This window comes from Globicephala melas, chromosome 10 (genome assembly GCF_963455315.2).
Source record: "Globicephala melas chromosome 10, mGloMel1.2, whole genome shotgun sequence".
Lineage (NCBI taxonomy): Eukaryota > Metazoa > Chordata > Mammalia > Artiodactyla > Delphinidae > Globicephala > Globicephala melas.
The window spans coordinates 66,893,192-66,914,160 of record NC_083323.1 but is presented as its reverse complement, the minus strand read 5'-3'; the positions used below and the strand labels follow the sequence as shown (position 1 = coordinate 66,914,160).

At 40.0% G+C, this 20,969-nt stretch overlaps 1 protein-coding gene across 2 annotated transcripts in view; it reads right to left on the bottom strand.

Moving 5' to 3' along the window:
• Nucleotides 1-8,666, bottom strand: part of NELL2 (neural EGFL like 2) — a 378,238-nt gene extending 369,572 nt beyond the window's left edge. Inside the window, exons 1-3 of one of the 2 annotated variants that reach the window (XM_060305603.1) lie at nt 8,648-8,666; nt 7,857-7,942; nt 7,288-7,416 (exon numbers count right to left, since the gene is read on the bottom strand). In XM_060305603.1, coding sequence (XP_060161586.1) covers nt 7,288-7,416; nt 7,857-7,911 — 184 coding nt within the window. In that variant the 5' untranslated portion in view covers nt 7,912-7,942; nt 8,648-8,666. Of the gene's footprint in view, nt 1-7,287; nt 7,417-7,856; nt 7,943-8,332; nt 8,590-8,647 lie in introns of those variants that run through there. The other variant, XM_030835328.2, reaches the window with a different exon arrangement.
• Between the last annotated feature and the right edge of the window lie 12,303 nt (nt 8,667-20,969).

The window sequence follows — 20,969 nt, the reverse complement described above, 5'->3', positions numbered from 1 at the left end:
GAGAGAATCCCTTAAAGACTCATCATTTAGTATGAAGACTCTGAATTTACACTTAAAAAACTTTTAAGTCCCAAATGACTAAGATAACTTTAACTGACTAGTTCAAGTTTCTAACCACTGAACAAATTTATTCTCATGGATAGTAGAAGGAGGGCTCAAAAGAAAGTTTAATTCAGTTACAAAATAAATGAACATTAACATTTAACATCTACAGCAGTTTCCTATCGCTGCTGTAGCAAATCACCACAAACTTAATGGCTAAATCAATGCAAATTTATTATCTCGCCGTTCTAGAGGTTCAGAAGTCCAAAATGAATCCCACTGGGCTAAAATCAAGGTGTCTGTGAGGCTGAGATCCTCCTGGAGGTTCTAGGGGAAAATCCATTCCCTCACTTTTTACAGCTTCTAGAAGCTGCCCACATTCCTTGGTTCAAAACCACCTTCCAAGTGCAAAGTCAGCAAGGACCAATCAAGTCTTTCTCATGTTACATTACACTGACACTGACTCTTCTACCTCCCTCCTCCATATTTAAAGGAGTGCCATGGCCATGGCCCTGGGTACATGGCCCTGTGGGCACCCCCCGAGTGATTCCATAAAGTCCACCCAAATAATCTCCATATTTTAAAGTCCACTGATTAGCAACCTTAATTCCTTCAGCAACTTTAATCCCCCCTTACCCCGTAACATAACATATTTACAGGTTCTTAGGATTTAGTATGTGGACAGTTGGAGGACCATTATCCAGCCTACCATAATCTGTCCTTCAGCAAGATTTATAACCATCCCACAGGCAAAACACATTTACTCTATCCCAAAGTCCCCCAAAGTCTCAACCCATTAGAATATCAACCCAAAGTTTAAAATCTGGTCTAAATCTTATCAATTCAAAAGCCCTAAATCTCATCATCTAAATCAGGTATAAATGAGACTTTGGGGGCTTCCCTGGTGGCGCAGTGGTTGAGAGCCCGCCTGCTGATGCAGGGGACACAGGTTCGTGCCCCGGTTCGGGAAGATCCCGCATGCCGCGGAGCGGCTGGGCCCGTGAGCCATGGCTGCTGAGCCTGCGCGTACAGAGCCTGTGCTCCGCAACGGGAGAGGCCACAACAGTGAAAGGCCCGCGTATCACAAAAAAAAAAAAGAGAGACTTTGGGTATTATCCATCCTGGGACACAATTTCTCTCCTCTGTAAACCTGTAAAACTCAAGAAACAAGTTAACTGCTCCCCAAATAAAATGGTGGGATAGAAATAGAATAACAGTTATAGACATCCACATTCAAAAAGGGAGAAAATGGAAGTTAAAAAAATTAGACACCAGATCCATGCAATTTTGAAATCCAGCCATGTAAACTGCATTTGGTTTTAAGATCTGCGAATAATCCTCTGTGATTCTTGGCTCCACCCTCTAGGCTCTAAGCTCTGTCTTCTGGGCTCTCAGTTCTGCCCATGAAAGGTGGCACATGTTTGCAGCTGAGTAATTTAACCAGCCTATTTCTTGCTTGTAGAATTTGGGGGACCCAACAACCTTCCTTCATTACATCTTCTCACTTGCCCTTTCAGGTTAAGCCAGGAGTGTTATTGCTGGTATGGTTTTCTCAAGAACCTTGTGGGTCTCCCACATGCGTCATAGAGATTTACTCCATTAAACAACAGGCTCCTTCACAAATACTTCCTGGATAAATCCATCTCTATTACAGGTTTCCACTGAGTTGTCTGAGGGAATACATGAGTCACACGTTCAATTTCTTCAAAGTGCCCTCTATGTGACTGAATACTCTGACCTTACTTCTAAGGCACTAGCAAAAGGTTTTTAGACCACACTATTGGCTTTCTCTCCTGAGTAGGCTTTCCTGCCAGTGAATCTCCTAATTTTAGCATATTTTGCAATCTGGATATGTTAAGAATTTCTCAAATACCAAGTTCTGGTTCCTTTCTTGCCTGACAGTTCTTCTCTCAATCTATCTCTCTCCTTTCACATTTTACTATAAGCAGCAAGAAAAAGCCAGGCTGCACCTTTAAAACTTTGCATATATATCACCTCAGCTACATATATAAACTCATGTTTACAAGTCTTGCTTTCTACATAACTGCAGGGCAGAATTCAGCTAAGCTTTCTGCCACTATATAACAAGGATATCCTTTCCTCTAGTTTCCAATAACATGTTCCTGATTTCTATCTGAGCCCTCACTAGCATTGCCTTTAATGTCCATATTTCTACAAATAGTCTGTTCATGACAGTTTAGGTATTCTCAAAGGTGATTTGGGTTTTGTTTACCATGTTCCATCTTCTTCTGAATCTTCACTAGTAGAATCGCCAATGTCCATATTTCAACTAACAGTCTATTCAAGGCAATCTAGCCTTTTTTTTTATCATGTCCCTCAAAATTCTTCCAGCTTATGCCTATTGCCCAATTTCAAAGCCACTTCCACAGTTTTAGGTATTTCTTACAGCATCCCCACTTCCATGAATCAAAATCTGTATTAGTTTCCTATTGCTGCTGTAACAAATCACCACACACATAACTGGCTTAAATCAACACAAATTTATTATCTCACATCTCTGGAGGTCAGAAGTTCAAATTGTACCTCACTGGGCTAAAATCAAGGTGTCAGCTATGCTGTGTTCCTTCTGGACACACTAAATGAAAATCTGTTTTCTTGCTTTTCTAAATTCTGGAGACTGCCCACATGCTTTGGCCGTGGCCCACTTTTATCTTCAAAGCCAGCAATGAATGGCAGGTCTAGTCATTCTTCTTTGCATCACTCTGACGCTGACTCTTCTACCTCCCTCTTCCAGATTTAAAGGACCTTTGTGATTACATGAGGCCTACCCAGATCATCCAAGATTTGCAACCTTAATTCCCCCTTGACATGTGACACAACATATTCTCCGTTCCTAGGCTTAGGATGTGAACATCTTTGAGGGACTATTATTCTGCCCACCACAGTATATATTGTATAATGATAAATTTTCAATTCTTCTGTATAAATATGATCTACTGTGTAAACTGATCCGTGCTTTCTTTGTTTGCTTCATTTCATATCATAACACTGACATTTCCACTACTCTGGATTTCTTCCATTTTCTCAAGTGCACCATGCTCATTTCAGGTCAGGATCTTTGCTCATGCTATTTCCTTTGCCTGTGTTACTCTTCCTTTCTGAATCCCCACAGCGCCTCTTCCCCAGACTACTCTTATGTATCCTTTGGCTATCAGCTTAAATGACTCTCCTTCAAAGGCAGTTTCCTTGATCCTGTGACTCCCTAAACAAGAATGTAGATTCCCATTACATCCTTAGCTTCTCTTCATATCATTTATCTTAACAGTGATGAAATTATTATCTGTGTAATTGTTTGTTTAATGACTATTTTTAAGGCACTATGAAAGTAAAGTTCTAATTTCATTTGTTATAGGCCTAACACCTAGCAGAATAGGTGCACAAAAAAATTCTTCATAACACCAATTTTATAATTTAGGGTACTGAAGCTCATAGAAATTAAGTAACTTCACCATAGAAACACAACTAATGAAATTCCACTTGGGTCTAACTGGTTTCAAAGCCCATCTCTTCAAAGCCCACAGTCATTGTGTTATTCTATTCTAATGCGGCATCAAAATGACCATTGTCTCTAAGTCCACAGAGACTCTCTGATCTTCATACTGAAGAAAAGTACTCACTGCCACCTCACTTTCCTTAATGCAGTTACCGTTGCCTAGTCAAGCCAATGACTCACCACCAAATGCCCAATTTCATTCCTGTTTTCAAATACTGGCATAAGGTAGACTTGTGAACATTTTTTTTCCTTTAACATCTTAAAGTTCTTTAAAAATAATTACTAAATATTTATTTGCCAATGACCAACTCGGGGGAAAAAAATGCTTTGATTTTATCTACTTCTCTCGTGGGGATTAGTGACATTATAAAATCTGTGAACACCTTAGAAGAAACTTTATTAAACCAACAGAGGAAACTATCTAGTTTGGGAACCTGGCCAGACAAAATGTTAAAACCAAAGATCTAAAAATCATGTTAGAAAGTCCTAGAACTATGCTTCTGTATTCTCTCATTCTTGGTGTCTCATGTATAAACAGGAAAGATTATTATAATCATTATCTGGAAGAATATTCCCTAGACTTTAAACAAGGTTGGTAGAATTCTATTTATAATTGCAGTAGCCCTTAACATTTCAGAATTCTTTACCACCTTTCATAGGTCTTTTGACTGTCAGAACCTGGTCCTCTATTTTTTAAAACCATAAGTGTATTTTTGTGTCTATCAGTCAGACTGTAGCTAGAAATACATGGAAGATCTTGATATAGATTCCAAACTGTTGCCTGGTCACTTTTTTCTTTTGAAAAGTATAATTGGCACAGATCAAAAGCCACATGTATCAAAAGATGATCTAATTTAGCATCTTATTACTTCAATTCCCAAAGCAACTGTAAACCAAATTTCAACAACAACAAAACAATTTTAGTGATGCTATATATGACAAAAATCAGGTATGACTTTGAAATACATTTCTACTTGCTTTTATTATACATATGTAATGAATATAATAGTTATTAAGTACTAGTAGATTCTTAGTGCACAATAATTTACAAAAACTATTTAGTTTCTAAAAGTACTGAATTATAAGCATATTAAAAAAACAATAAAGAGAAGAATGAACTAGCTAAATGGAGAAGCAATATTAAATGAGCAAAAATCATTGGGAAATTATATGTTGAGATTTCTTTAATTTAAAGATAAGAGACAAAAGAATATAGAGAGATTTGATGGTTCAAAAAGTTCTTGCATCTATTTGGAACATATCTGATAGCACAAAGTAACATATCTGATAGGTTTATGTGAAATCTGAGAGCACCTCACAGGTTTGTAACGTGTTACTATTCCTGCTATGCCATTTTGAAGACTATACAAAAATATCCGCCGCACCCTCAATTCACTATAAAGCGAATCCATAAAATCTTCAGAGGCTGAAAGCTTTTGTCTCTCTAAAATCCATGTAATCCCAGCAAAGCCCAGAACTGACTTCTTAAAAACAGTTTCCACATTCTAATAGCAGAGAAAAGACCTTTCCAAGGTAATGCAAAACGATCAAGCAGGGCCAAAGGTCTACCTATTGTCAATTTTATAATCTAAATCTGAGAATCAGAGAAATCATTAGAGCATAATAAACACATCAGTAATACATGCCTACTGAGAACACAGCAGGTAGCAAATACTTGCTGATTGATTGGCTATATGAAATAAGGTGCATAATTTGGCATGAAATAAAACTTTACACCTCCAAATCTCGTACACTATATTTGTCAGGCATTTACTCTGTCTAAATATTGTGCTTGGTACCAACAAGGAAACAAAACAATTCATCGGTGTGCACTGATACGTAGTAAGTATGGCCAATTCATTCACAACACAATGCCTACCGTGAAGAACTGGCAATTTAAATAAAAATGAATCCTAAACATTTCTTATAAAAATTTAACCAGGAGAAGATATTGGTGCCTTGAGACTATTTCCTAGAAATTGTCTAGCATCAGAACATAAAATGCACAGTCCTGAAGGTTTCTATTTGTGACAGCTCAGGCGGTCTTCAGAGAAAGACACGAAGAACACCAATATAATTTAAAGGACCTTTGGAAATTTTAAGGGCACTTCAACGCCATTTGTTTATCAGGAGCTTTAGCTTCTGTAAAGCTTTCCACTTAATCAAATTGGCAGCCCTGAAGTAATTTTGTTTCCAGCTCACAGGGATTGAAAACTCAGAGATTGAAAAAAAAGGAGAAGAAGAAAAAGAGAAAAACAGAAGCTTAACTCTAATGACACTTTTATTCTGCTCTGTGAATTTTGCTGACGGTCTAAGTCTTATTTCCTTTATTAGATTTGGTCATTGTTTTTAAAGGAGTCAATATCCAAATCACACCCCCACTCCCCACCAAAAAAAAGAACTTTAAGTAAATAAAATATTATCACGAATATCCCTCACAATAACAGCATTTAGTGGGCTCACCATAACTAAAACAGAAAATTGCATTTAACTTATTGTAAGAGTAAACTTGCTTTAAATAAATGCAACACATGTCAATTTCCTCCTTTTCCAACTGTAAGCTTTGGTGTTACTGTCCATGGTGACACATACTGGCTATACCACGCAACAACACCACTACAGAAACACTCAAGTTTTATTTTATGCCTATTTCTTGGTGGCAAATTTGCTGAAGTGGTTTTATTTTGCATATCCAACTCTTTAGTAATTATGAGTTGCACTTTTTTTGAAGCCACAGCACCGAAATCACAAAAGAAAAACTGGGTGGGGTGGGGAGAAGATACTTTAGTCAGTCCATCAAATATGTTAAACCAAATTCCATTTCTCTTTTGCCTTCATCTGTACTTTACCATATGTGAAACTAGTCTTTCTGTATGTGTTTAGCTACCTTTTAGAAGCTCATGCTACAGCACCTTCCCACAAACCAAGCAGTCTTCAAAAAGGTTGGTAAATCAAAGCTGAAGGATCGATGCATTGGAATTTGCTCTGACTACATAACACACCTAAATATAAATTTAAATGTAGACACTTGTGCATAGCCAAAGTCCACTGACTTCAAAAGAAAAGTTTAAAAATCCTAAGTACGTGATTAATGGTGAGACAAAGTATACTTTTGAATTAACATTTATTTGAAATATTTTCAAAATAATTTTTAAGAGAATATTATTTCCTTTCTCCTATCATTGATGGAGAAGAATCATTATCTTTCAATGAGGAATCCTGTCTCAAATATAGTGTGTTTGTGACATACAGTAGTTAAAACTATTGAAAGATATTAATTTTTCCACAAAGCTACCCACATAAAGAAATTCCTCTGCAACTGGGCACCACTGTACTTGAAACTTTCAGAGATCAGTGTCTTAACTAAGATTAAGCTACCCTATTCCCTACCTAAATCAATTTCACCCAAATGAGGCGTTTGTGTTATAATTCATTGTTACTCAGACTCCAAAATCAACCATCTGCCATCGGAGTTTCTGTACAGTAATTAAGGGACTATCCATTAGAACTGGCAAGAGTACAAAGTAAGAAAGAGGAGGGGGCGGGGGAAGAGAGAAACCAAGCCACTTAAAAAGAGATGGAAGGTGTGTGTATTTCACACTGACCCCTCCACATCTCAGCTCAGATGTCATCCATGAGGCAAAACAGAAGTTAGGAAGAGCGGTCAGGCCAGCTCCTCCCGGGGTTATCCGAACTGAAACCACACTGGGGACTGAGCACGCGCCTCTTACCTTGAAAAAGAAAGGCTTTCGTCCCATTATGTAGCCCGGGGACCTGGCGCACTCCGGTCGTGGACTCCCCAAGTCCTAACTCCGTTAAGACGTCAATCTGTTGGGAGGGGTCCACACCAAGCCCCCAGACTGGTGGGAGTGGGGGAGGGAGGAGGAAAGAAAGAAAAACCTCCGTCAAAATATAAGTCTCTTCCTCCAAGGCAGCAAAGAACCGCGTCTTAGAGACAATATTGGAAACTGACAAGAGGCGACTCCCTCCGCTGCCTTACCTGAGATCAGCAATCGAGATTTAAAGAGCAGAGCACCCAGTCCCATTTCCGTGACCTACTTTAAACCCCTCTCGGTGCAAAGTTCCCCTTGGCCCTCAGACCCTGGACTAGGGGTGTGACCCGCCCTGCTGTCTCCAAGACAAGCACAGAAAAACATCCAAATCCAAACCCACCCCCTACTCCAAGCTTCCCACTCCAGACCTACTTCAGGTGGAGGAAGAGCGAGGCGTCCCCAGGCAGCTCGGGCTGCCCAGAGGCGGGGGCCATCCCTTCTCCCGCCCCAGCTCTGAGGCCACTCACCTGCTCCGAGACCGAAGAGCAAACAGAATGTTCTCAGTAAGACCCGAGACTCCATGGTGTGGATCTGCTCAGTCCATCGTCTCCCTCTTTAAAAATAAAAATCGAGGAGGTTCTTGGAATCAAGCGGGAAAGACAGCGTTTGTCTTTCCTGCCGCTGCCTTGGATTTACTGATTAGTTAAGAGGAGTACGATTTGGTTGCCTAAGAAAAAAAAGGGAGGACCCCCCAGGCGCGTGAAGAACTTAGACCCTCCAACGCGCACATCATTCCCACACGCAGACCCAGGCGGCGGGGCGCGGGCTGGGAGGCGGCCCTGAGGGAGGGGTCGGACTCGCCGGGGGCTGCTCCGCCGGGGAATTAGCTCCGGAGCCGAATCAAAGCAGCCGAAGGCACTCACACCCGGAGGAAGGAAGGCCGCCCCAAGAAAGCCGGGGCTGGGGCGGCCCCGCACCCGCCTGTCTTCACCCCCGCCCGAACCTGTTGTAAAGGCAGAGACAATGGAGAGAGCGCTCGGAGACACGCGGAGGAGAGACGGCTCTTCGGAGAGGGAGGGGCGGGCCGGGAGGCGGGGAGAGAGGAAGAAGGGAGGGAGCCCGAGGGCGAGGCCCCGCGCCCCGTGTCCCTCTCCCGCACGGGCTCCTCGGTCTCCAAGCCCCGTCTAGCGAGCCCCGGAGCCGTTGCAGCCTCCGCCCTCCTTCTTCCTCTCCCGCCGACCCCGGCAACGCCAACCTCCTTCGGGATCGAAAGATTCTATTTCAAGGTGCTAAGTTGATGGGCGGTCTTTGCTCTCACCCCGAGATTTCGGGCGCCTGTCTAGAAAGACTGAGAGAGAAAGGATCACCCAATCGCAGAAGGCGAGGCTAGAAGGAGACGCACTCGCCCGCCCTTTAGGCAAAGGCGGGAAGCCCGCATACAGTCGCGCAACCTCGGGGACTAGAGAGGGGACTCCCTCTCGGGGGGGTTGTGGAGGAAGACTGCGAAGGCAAGCTAGACTCCCGTGGTGGGGCTGGAAGTAGAGAGAAACTGACGGAGACGGGTGGCGAGCCTGGGAAGCCCTGGGAGCTCTGCGGGAGAGGTTCCCTAGCCGGGGCGGGGCGCTGGAGAGCTTCCCCAGTGCAGAGAGCGCAGTGGAGAACTTAGCCAGGAACTGCTGGACAGCGCCGGGACCTCGCGCGCCCCCTGCCAAACACAGCGCCCAGACCCGGGCTCTGGTTCTCCAGGACAGCAGGAGGCAAGGCCAACAGAGTCAGCGTGCCTGCCCATCCCGAAAAGAAGAGATAAAAGGTGATGATAGATAGATAGATAGATAGATAGATAGATAGATAGATAGATAGATAGATAGATAGATAGATAGATAGATGATCGATAGATAATGACACACACGGGCGATGGGGCCGAGGGGCAGAGAAACGAGCAGAAGACGACTACAGAGCCTGGGCAAGAGAGAAGAGCCACCCCATCGTTGACCACACTCATGCAGGCTCTACCCACCCTTCACCATATGCACCGAAACCGTAACAGTGAGGTCATTTGAGATCTAATTCTCAGCAGGCAAAAGTATACTTGAGGTTAACAGCGTATAGTATTCTATAGCCCTTAAATTTTGAGGTAAATTTTGAATAATGACATTAAAGTCCCATACTGAAAAAGTAAGTTTCAAAAGCGACTAAATTGTTAATCTGTACAAAGATCAACTGAGTTTCTTAACTTTCCATCCAAACAAGTAGATTCTGAATTCTCCAAAAGGATCCTACCCAGCTAGTTACCAAAATACCTACTGGGTAGAGTCTGAGGCTCCAGTAGAGCAATATGTACTATGTTATACCATAATGGGATGAGGGGAACATATTTAGCTCTGTCCTTGGAATGTTTAAGGGAAAAAATCAGAATCTGTAAGCTTTTCCGAATTAAGTTTTAATGATCTCTCCTTGTCAGTTTTCCCATTTGATTCTATCTGTAATTTTGTAAACTTTGAGAAATATTCCAGTACATATATGTGATGAAATACTGTTTTATGTAACTTTGTAAATTTGCAAAACTACACAAAATGAAATTAATGTAATTGAATTGAATTAATTCAAAGGAAATCATTCACCATGAAATTAAAAATCTTTCTATAGAAGTACAACCAAAATAATGAATTGTAATAAGTATCTACAAAAGTTACATTAAAAATTGAAACATAAAATGAGAGGGAAAAGTAAATATACATATGCACACATATTTACATATAGACGTTCTCCTATCCTACTCGCACTCAACCAAATCATAGAATCAGGGGTACTCGCCAATCTCTGACTCTCACCTATGACATGCTGAAAGCTGGGGGTTAGTAAACTTGTCACACGTGCTTATGCTCCCTCCAGAAGAGTGGTATTTTGTATCCAGAATTAATCCAGTTGAACCTGCTATAGTAAATATGTGACCTAATTAAATTTATGGAAACCATTAAAATATGAGTACAGAGAAGAGCTGTTTCCATAAAATGGAAATGCAAAGCTTTAGAAAATCATAATAAAGGTGTATCATTGTATTATTTAGGGCAGAGGTTCTCAACCTTAGAGCTATTGACATTTTAAGGTTGGATAGCTCTTTGTTAGGACTGTCCTGTGCCTTGTAGGATGATTAAAAGCATCCCTGGTCTTTACCCACTAAATGCCAGTATTTTTAATATTCCATTTTATCTATATGTCTTATAACTATATCATTTGGTGTAGCTTTTTTTTTTTTTTTGCGGTAATCGGGCCTCTCACTGCTGTGGCCTCTCCCGCTGCGGAGCACAGGCTCCGGACACGCAGGCTCAGCGGCCATGGCTCACGGGCCCAGCCGCTCCGCGGCATGTGGGACTCTCCCGGACCGGGGCACGAACCCGCGTCCCCTGCATCGGTAGGCGGACTCTCAACCACTGTGCCACCAAGAAAGCTCCATTTTGTGTAGCTTTTTAAATTGCTGTTGTAGGGAATACAATATACATACTTTTCACCATCTACTCTAAAGTCCATGTGTTACTTCTTGAATTGGAACGTAGAAATTTTATTGTTCCCTTTATCCTCACCCCTTTAAGTTGTGATTGTCTCCTGTATTAAACACATCCTTTATACAATGTTAAAATTTTTGCTTTCAATCATTGTGATAGGCATAATAATGCTCTCTCCCCCAACACACACACACATACACACACACACGCACACACACACGCACACGCACACACACACACACACAAAGGAATACTACCTTGCCAATACCTTGATTTTAGCCCAGTGAAATCCGTTTTAGACTTCTGAACTACAGAACTGTAAGATAATAAATTTCTGTTGTTTTAATCACTAAATTTGTGGTAATTCGTTTCAGCATTCACAGAAAACTAATATAAATACTAACCACGTAAAGTTCAGTCAAAATGGTAGACTCTACTGACCCTGAAAGAATCCTCTTCTATTCATAAATACATCACAAAGCTAAATAAAATTTTCAAGATTTTTTTATTCATAGATGAACTTTACATAAAAAATGAAAGAAAAAAAATTCCAGATGCTAGGGGAAAGCAGAGATAGCTGAAAATTGGCAGACAAAAGAGTAACTCATTCAATGATTGGGAGAGGGTAGGACACAGGGTTTCGGACACAGTAGGGGCCTTAAGACAATGGGGTAGGATTTTACCATCCACACAAGAACTGGAAACAATAAATTATGGCCAAAGCCAGAAGATGTGAAGATGTTACTGATCCCTCCAATAAAAATAGGGAGATATGAATGATTATATTACACATATATTTTGCACAAATTGGCCCAAGAATTGACAAGAATGCTTGCCAGCTGCACATGACCATAGGTGGAAAACAAAGTCACCTGTAATAAATGTCAAATCTCAAGCCTTGGCACTTATAAGCAGATGGTCCAAAATTACATCTGCACTGGTATAAGAAATTATAAAATCAGAAATTAGAATAAAACCCCTAGAGTCTCCTGAAGAAGCAAATGTAAAAATCCCATTAAGGGAGCTTCCACAACTTCTGGCATATAAGAGAAAAAATTCTGATGAAGATATAATCACAATTAAATAATAACAATAATATCAATAGCAATAATAAATTGCACTGAAGTAAAATACCATGAAAATGAGTCAGGAGACAAACTTACCACAAAAAAAAGAGAATTAGAATCTCATGAACTCAGAATATCAGAGAAACATGATCAAAAAGTATTTAAAAATATGTTTTAAATGACTGGAGTTTTTTAAGGAATAGAAAAAAATAATGAAGGAACAGAACTGTATGAGGAAATATTAGGCAGATTTCAAAGGAAACCAAATAGAACTTCTAGACAAAAAAGCATATTTAAAAAAAAATTTTTTTAAACACTGGCTAGAAAAAGCAGCAGATAAGTGGGAATGTGAATTGGTACAGCCACTATGGAGAACAGTATGGAGGTTCCTTAAAAAACTACAAATAGAACTACCATATGACTCAGCAATCCCACTACTGGGCATATACCCTGAGAAAACCATAATTCAAAAAGAGTCATGTACCAAAATGTTCATTGCAGCTCTATTTACAATAGCCCAGAGATGGAAACAACCTAAGTGTCCATCATTGGATGAATGGATAAAGAAGATGTGGCACATATATATAATGGAATATTACTCAGCAATAAAAAGAAACAAAATTGAACTATTTGTAATGAAGTGGATGGACCTAGAGTTTGTCATACAGAGTGAAGTAAGTCAGAAAGAGAAAGACAAATACTGTATGCTAACACATATATATGGAATTTAAGGGAAACAAAAATGTCATGAAGAACTTAGGGGTAAGACAGGAATAAAGACACAGACCTACTAGAGAATGGACTTGAGGATATGGGGAGGGAGAAGGGTAAGCTGTGACAAAGAGAGAGAGTGGCATGGACATATATACACTACCAAACGTAAAATAGCTAGTGGGAAGCAGCCGCATAGCACAGGGAGATCAGCTCGGTATTTTGTGACCACCTAGAGGGGTGGGATAGGGAGGGTGAGAGGGAGGGAGACACAAGAGGGAAGAGATATGGGAACATATGTATATGTATAACTGATTCACTTTCTTATAAAGCAGAAATTAACACACCATTGTAAAGCAATTATACTCCAATAAAGATGTAAAAAAAAAAAAAGAAAAAGAAAAAGCAGCAGATAAAATAGAGCTGAAAATTAGAGAACAAAAAAACCTGGGAATAAAAAGTGAGATCTGAAGATATTATTGAAAAAGATCTTGCAAGAATGATACAAAGATGGAAAATGTGAACAGTGTTACAATTAGAAGACCCAAACACAATTACTTAGAGATGTAAAATAAGAGACTAGAGAGAATGGAAGTAGATAGTGTTATTGGAAATATTTAAACAAATAAGAGTGAAAAGCTTTCAAGAATTAAAGCATGCATGAGAATCTAATCCTGGGTGAGATGGAATAAGCACACCCCAGCCTCTCTCTCCCACTTAATGCTACCAAACCTGGACAGAATGCATGGAGTATTTGAAGACTCTGAAAATTAAGTAGTAGCAGGCAAATTGAGAAAGAAGACCAGAGTTTGAAGTACCACCACAGTGACAGTGAGTAATTCTAAGAAATACACCATCACCCAAGTCACAGACTGCCTCTGGGTGGTACGCACATGAGATAAATCTAAATACACTACAAAGTCTTTGAAATCTCTCCAAAGAAGGCTAGTCAAAACTGACAGTCTAAACCCAACTGTGCCAATTGCCTGCTTTTAAAAAAAAAATTGACATTCTCCCTGGTACTTAAAATTCACAGTACTTACCATATTCAAATGTTCAAGATATAATCTGAAATTATTTGGCATGGTGAAAACCAGGGAAACTTCAACTTACGTAAGAAAAATGAAATCAACGGATACCAATGCCAGGATGACAACGATGTTGTAACTATCTGAAAAAGACATTTAAAAAGCTATTATAAAAATACTCCATAAAACAAGGGCAAACACTCTTGAAACAAATAAAAAGATAGGAAGTAGCAGCAACTAAATAGAAGATATAAAGAAAGAACAAAGTGGAAATTTTAGAACTGGAAAGCATAATAACTGAAATTTAATAACTCATTAGAATGGGCTCCATAGCAGAATGGAGATAACAGAGGAAAGAGTCAGTGAGCTTGAAGACAGATCAATTGAAATGATCCAATCTGAACAACAGAGAGTGTTTTTTGTTTGGTTGATTCCTGTTTTTGCTTTTATACTGTTTTTGTTGTTGTTGTTGCTTATTTTTAAGTGAATATAGCAACAGAAATCTATGAGACAAAATCAAAATAACCTTAATGCTATTAGGGTCCCAGGAGAGGAAAAAGAGTTCAATAGCAAAAAAAGTATTTCAAGAAATAATGGCCTAGAGGCAGAGTCAAGATGGCAGTGTGGGAAAACGCAGAGTTAGCTTCTCCCCACAGCTAGGGTGCCTGCCACCACTGGTAGGGGACTCTCATGCCCAAGGAGATGGGAGGAAGCCCAAGGTGAACCGGTAGGACATAGGGGGACTGAGTGGGGAGGAGAGGTGGAGGTCAGACAGGATTGATGCCCTTGAGGTCAGGGAGATCAGGAGAGGCAGGTGGAAGGAACTCGCTGGGAAGAGGGGGAGAGGAGCTGAGGATGATTGCCTGGCCAACTTGGGCAGGGAGCCTGCTGAGCTCCCAAGCCAATACCTCCCCTCCAAGCCCCATCCATGCTGCGTGGGTCCTGGGGGCATAGGAGGGAGGCCAGGGAGATCAGGAGACGCAGATGGGAGAAGCCTGCAGCAGGGGCCCTCCAGGAAGTGGGAAAGGAGCCTAGGGCGTTTGACTCACCCACTCAGGTCCAAGGAGCCTGCTGAGCTCCCAGGCCAATCCCCTGCCCTCCAAAGCCCCCTCCAGGTCGCATGGGTCTTTGGGGGCATAGGAAGGAGGCCGAGGGGAGAACAGAAGAGGCAGGTGGGAGGGGCCCTCTGGGAGGAGCAGGAGAAGAGCAGAGGGTGATTTCCCCTCCAACGTGGGAATGGGAGCCTACTAGGCTGCCAGGTGAGGTCTCCTGCCCTCTGAGACCAGGGGTGGGGGGCACGCCTGGGTCCTTTTTGTCGCTTGAGACTAAGCTCCACCCCCCACAGCCCCTAGGGTCTTTTCCAGCCCTGTGGGTCCTGAGTATTGGCCCCGCCCACTGCCCAAACCTCACCTTTGCTAAGGCCCCGCCCTCGACAGCCAAGGACTTTCCCTCCCACTTTTTTTTTTTCCCTCCTCTCTTTTACTATTGTGGTACTGGTGTACCTTCTGGTTGTTGATTCTTCTATATTTTTATTTTTATATTATTTCTAACATATCTGTTAGTTTCCTACTCTAATTTTATTTTTTACTTTGTTATTGTTCTTTTTTTTTTTTTGGCTGCTCCACAGGGCTTGCAGGATCTTCATTCATGAGCCCAGGGGCGGGCTGAAGCTCATGCAGTGGGAGTTCCGAGTCTGAACCACTCTAACAGAGAACCTCAGACCCCAGGGAATATTCATTGGAGTGAGGTCTCCTGGAGTTCCTCATATTAGCACCAAGACCCAGCTCTACAAAATAGCCTACAAACTCCAATGCTGGAAGCCTCAGGACAAACAACCAGTAAAACAGGAACACAATCCCACTCATAAAAAAAAAAAAAAAATGAGATGGCAAAAAAATAAGTCACACATGAAGGAGCAAGGTGAAAACCTACAAGACCAAATAAATGAAGAGGAAATAGTCAATCAACCTGAAAAAGAATTCAGAGTAATGATAGTAAAGATGATCCAGAATCTCAAGACATAGAATGGAGGCATGGATTGAGAAAATACAAGAAATGTTTAACAAAGATCTAGAAGAACTAAAGAACAAACAAACAGAGATGAACACAATAACTGAAATGAAAAATACACTAGAAGGAATCAATAACAGAATAACTGAGGCAGAAGAATGAATAAGTAAGCTGGAAGACAAAATGGTGGAAATAACTGCTGAGAAGCAGAATAATGAAAAAAGAATGAAAAGAACTGAAGACAGTCTCAGAGACCTCTGGGACAACACTAGATGCACCAACATTCAAATTATAGGGGTCCCAGAAGAAGAAGAGAAAAAGAAAGGGTCTGAAAAAATATTTGAAGAGATTATAGTTGAAAACTTCCCTAACATGGGAAAGGAAATGTCACCCAAATCCAGGAAGCACAGAGAGTCACATACAGGATAAACTCTAGGAAAAACACACCAAGACACATATTAATCAAACTAACAAAAATTAAATTCAAAGAAAAAATATTAAAAGCAGCAAGGGAAAAACAAAAAATAACATACAAAGGAATCCCCATAGGTTATCAGCTGATTTTTCAGCAGAAACTCTGCAGGCCAGAAGGGAGTGGCAGGATATACTTAAAGTGATGAAAGAGAAAAACCTACAACCAAGATTACTCCACCCAGCAAGGATCTCATTCAGATTTGATGGAGAGGTCAGAACCCTTACAGACAAGCAAAAGCTAAGAGAATTCAATACCACCAAACCAGCTTTGCAACATATGCTAAAGAAACTTCTCCAAGTGGGAAACACAAGAGAAGAAAAACAGCCACAAAACAAACCCAAAACAATTAGGAAAATGGTAATAGGAACATACATAATGATAATAAACTTGAATGTAAGTGGATTAAATGCCCCAACCGAAAGACACAGACTGACTGAATGGATACAAAAACAAGACCCATCTATATGCTGTCTACAAGAGACCCACTTCAGACCTAGGGACACATACAGACTGAAAGTGAGGGGATGGAAAAAGATATTCCAGGCAAATGGAAATCAAAAGAAAGCTGGAGTGGCAATACTCGTATCAGATAAAATAGACTTTAAAATAAAGACTGTTACATGAGATAAGGAGGGACACTACATAATGATCAATCCAAGAAGAAGATATAACAATTATAAATGTTAAGGCACCCAACATAGGAGGACCTCAGTACATAAGGCAAATGCTAACGACCATGAAAGGAGAAATGGACAGTAACACAATTATAGTAGGGGACTTTAACACCCCACTTACACCAATGGACATATTATCCAAACAGAAAATAAATAAGGAAACACAAGCTTTAATGACACAAGAGACCAGATAGATCTAATTGATATTTATAGAACATTCCACCCAAAAGTGGCAGAATACACTTTCTTCTCAAGTGCACATGGAACATTCTTCAGGATAGATCACATCTTGGGTCACAAATCAAGCCTCGGAAAATTTAAGAAAATTGAAATCATATCAAGCATCTATTCTGACCACAAAGCTATGAGATTGGAAATCAATTACAGGGAAAAAACTGTAAAAAACACAAATACATGGAGGCTAAACAGTGTGCTACTAAATAACCAAGAGACCACTGAAGATATCAAAGAAGAAAATTAAATAATACATCGAAACAAATGACAATGAAAACACGACAACCCAAAACCTATGGGACACATCAAAAGCAGTTCTAAGAGGGAAGTTTATAGCAATTCAATCTCACCTCAAGAAACAAGAAATATCTCAAATAAACAATCTAACCCTACACTTAAAACAACTAGAGAAAGAAGAACAAAGAAAACCCAAAGTCAGTAGAAGGAATGAAATCATAAAGATCAGAGCAGAAATAAATGAAGTAGAAATGAAGAAAACAATAGCAAAGGGCAATAAAACTAAAAGCTGGGGGCTTCCCTGGTGGTGCAGTGGTTGAGAGTCCGCCTGCCGATGCAGAAGACATGGGTTCGTGCCCCGGTCCTGGAGGATCCCACATGCTGTAAGCGGCTGGGCCCGTGAGCCATGGCCGCTAAGCCTGTGCATCCTGAGCCTGTGCTCCACAACGGGAGAGGCCACAACAGTGAGAGTCCCGCGTACCGCAAAAAAAAACAAAACAAAAAAAAACCCAAAAAAAACTAAAAGCTGGTTCTTTGAGAAGATAAACAAAATTGATAAACCATTAGCCAGGCTCATCATGAGAAAAAGGGAGAGGACACAAATCAATAAAATTAGAAATGAAAAAGGAGAAATCACAACTGACACTGCAGAAATACAAAGGATGTAAGAGACCACTATAAACAACTATATGCCAATAAAATGGACAACCACGAAGAAATGGACAAATTCTTGGAAAGGTACAATTATCCAAGACTGAACAAGGAAGAATTAGAAAATATAAACAGACCTATCATAAATAATGAAATTGAAACCGTGATTAAAAATCTTCCAACAAACAAAAGTCCAGGACCAGATGGCTTCACAGGCGAATTTTATCAAATATTTAGAGAAGAGCTAACACCCATCCTTCTCAAACTCTTCCAAAATATATCAGAGGCAGGAACACTCTCAAACTCATTCTACAAGGCCACTATCACCCTGATACCAAAACCAGAAAAAGATATCACAAAAAAAGAAAATTATAGACCAATATCACAGATGAACATAGATGCAAAAATCCTGAACAAAATACTAGCAAACAGAATCCAACAGCATATTAAAAGGATCATACACCATGATCAAGTGGGATTTATCCCACGGATGCAAGGATTCTTCAATATATGCAAATCAATCAATGTGATACACCACATTAACAAATTAAGGAATAAAAACCACATGATCATCTCAATAGATGCAGAAAAAGCTTTTTACAAAATTCAACACCATTTATGATAAAAAACTCTCCAGAAAATGGGCATAGAAGGAACCTACCTCAACATAATAAAGGCCATATATGACAAACGCACAGCAAGCATCATACTCAATGGTGAAAAACTGAAAGCATTTCCTCTAAGATCAGGAACAAGACAAGATGTCCACTCTTGCCACTCTTATTCAGCATAGTTTTGGGAGTCCTAGCCATGGCAATCAGAGATGAAAAAGATATAAAAGGAATACAAATTGGAAAAGAAGAGGTAAAACTGTCCCTGTTTTCAGATGGCATGATACTATACATAGAAAATCCTAAAGATGCCACCAGAAAACTACTAGAACTAATCAATGAATTTGGTAACATTGCACGATACCAAATTAATGCACAGAAATCTCTGGCATTCCTATACACCAACAATGAAAAATCAGAAATAAAAATTAAGAAAACATTCCCATTTACCACTGCAAAAAAAGAATAGAATACCTAGGCATAAACCTGCCTAAGGAGGCAAAAGACTCAGAAAACTATAAAACACTGATGAAAGAAACCAAAGGTGACATAAACAGATGGAGAAATATACCATGTTCTTGGATTGGAAGAATCAATACTGTGAAAATGACTATACTATCCAAAGCAATCTACAGATTCAATGCAATCCCTATCAAACTACGAATGGCATTTTTCACAGAACTAGAACAAAAATTTTTAATTTGTATGGAAACACAAAAGACCCCGAATAGCCAAAGCAATCTTGAGAAAGAAAAATGGAGTTGGAGGAATCAGGCTCCCAGACTTCAAACTATACCACAAAGCTACAGTAATCAAGACAGTATGGTACTGGCACAAACACAGAAATATAGATCAATGGTACAGGATAGAATGCCCAGAGATAAACCCACACACATATGGGCACCTAATTTACAACAAAGGAGGCAAGAACATACAAAGGTGAAAAGACAGCCTCTTGTGCTGGGAAAACTGGACAGCTACATGTAAAAGAATGATATTAGAACACTACCTAACAACATACACAAAAATAAACTCCATATGGAGTAAAGACTTAAATGTAAGACCAGACACTATAAAGCTCTTAGAGAAAAACATAGGAAGAACACTATTTGACATAAACTACAGCAAGATCTTTTTTGACCCACCTCCTAGAGTAACAGAAATAAAAACAAAAATAAACAAATGGGACTTAATTAAACTTAAAAGTTTTGCACAGCAAAGGAAACCACAAACAAGACAACCCTCAGAATGGGAGAAAATATTTGCAAATGAAACAGACAAAGGATTAATCTCCAAAATATACAAACAGCTCATGGAGCTCAACATCAAAAAAACAAACAATCCAGTTAAAAAATGGGTGGAAGACCTAAATAGACATTTCACCAAGGAAGACATACAGGTAGCGAAGAGGCACATGAAAAGATGCTCAACATCACTAATTATTAGAGAAATGCAAATCAAAACTACAATAAGTATCACCTCACACTGGTTAGAATGGCCATTATCAAAAAATCTAGAAACAATAAATGTTGGAAAGGGTGTGGTGAAAAGGGAACCCTCCTGCACTGTTGGTGGGAATGTAAATTGATACAACCACTATGGAAAACAGTATGGAGGTTCCTTAAAAAATTAAAAATAGAACTACCATATGACAGAGCAATCCCACTACTGGGCATATACTCAGAGAAAACCATAATTCAGGAAAAGTCATGTACCACAATGTTCATTGCAGCACTATTTACAATAGCCAGGACATGGAACCAACCTAAATGTCCATCCAGAGATGAATGGATAAAGAAGATGTGGCACATATATACAATCGAATATTACTCAGCCATAAAAAGAAATGAAACTGAGTTATTTGTAGTGAGGTGGATGGACCTAGAGTCTGTCATACCGGGTGAAGAAAGTCAGAAAGAGAAAAACAGCTACCTTATGCTAACGCATATATATGGAATCTAAAAAAAAAGAAAAGAAAAACGGTACTGATTAAGCTAGTTGCAGGGCAGGAATAAAGAGCTAGACATAGAGAATGGACTTGAGGACACGGGGTGGGAGGGCGCAGCTGGGGTGAAGTGAGAGTAGCATCGACATATATACACTACCGAATGTAAAAGAGTTGGCTGGTGGAAAACAGTCACATAGCACAGGGAGATTGGCTCAGTGCTTTGCAATGACCTAGAGTGGTGGGATAGGGAGGATGGGAGGGAGGCTCAAGAGGGAGGGGATATGGGGACATGTGTATGCATATGGTTGATTCGCTTTGTTGTGCAGCAGAAACTAACACAGTATTGTGAAGCAATTATACTCCTATAAAAATCGATTAAAATATATATATATATACATTAAAAAAAAAGAAATAATGGCCTTAGACTTCCTTAATCTGGAGAAAGACATAAACTTAGCAGATTCAAGGAGCTCAGTGAATTCCAAATAGGA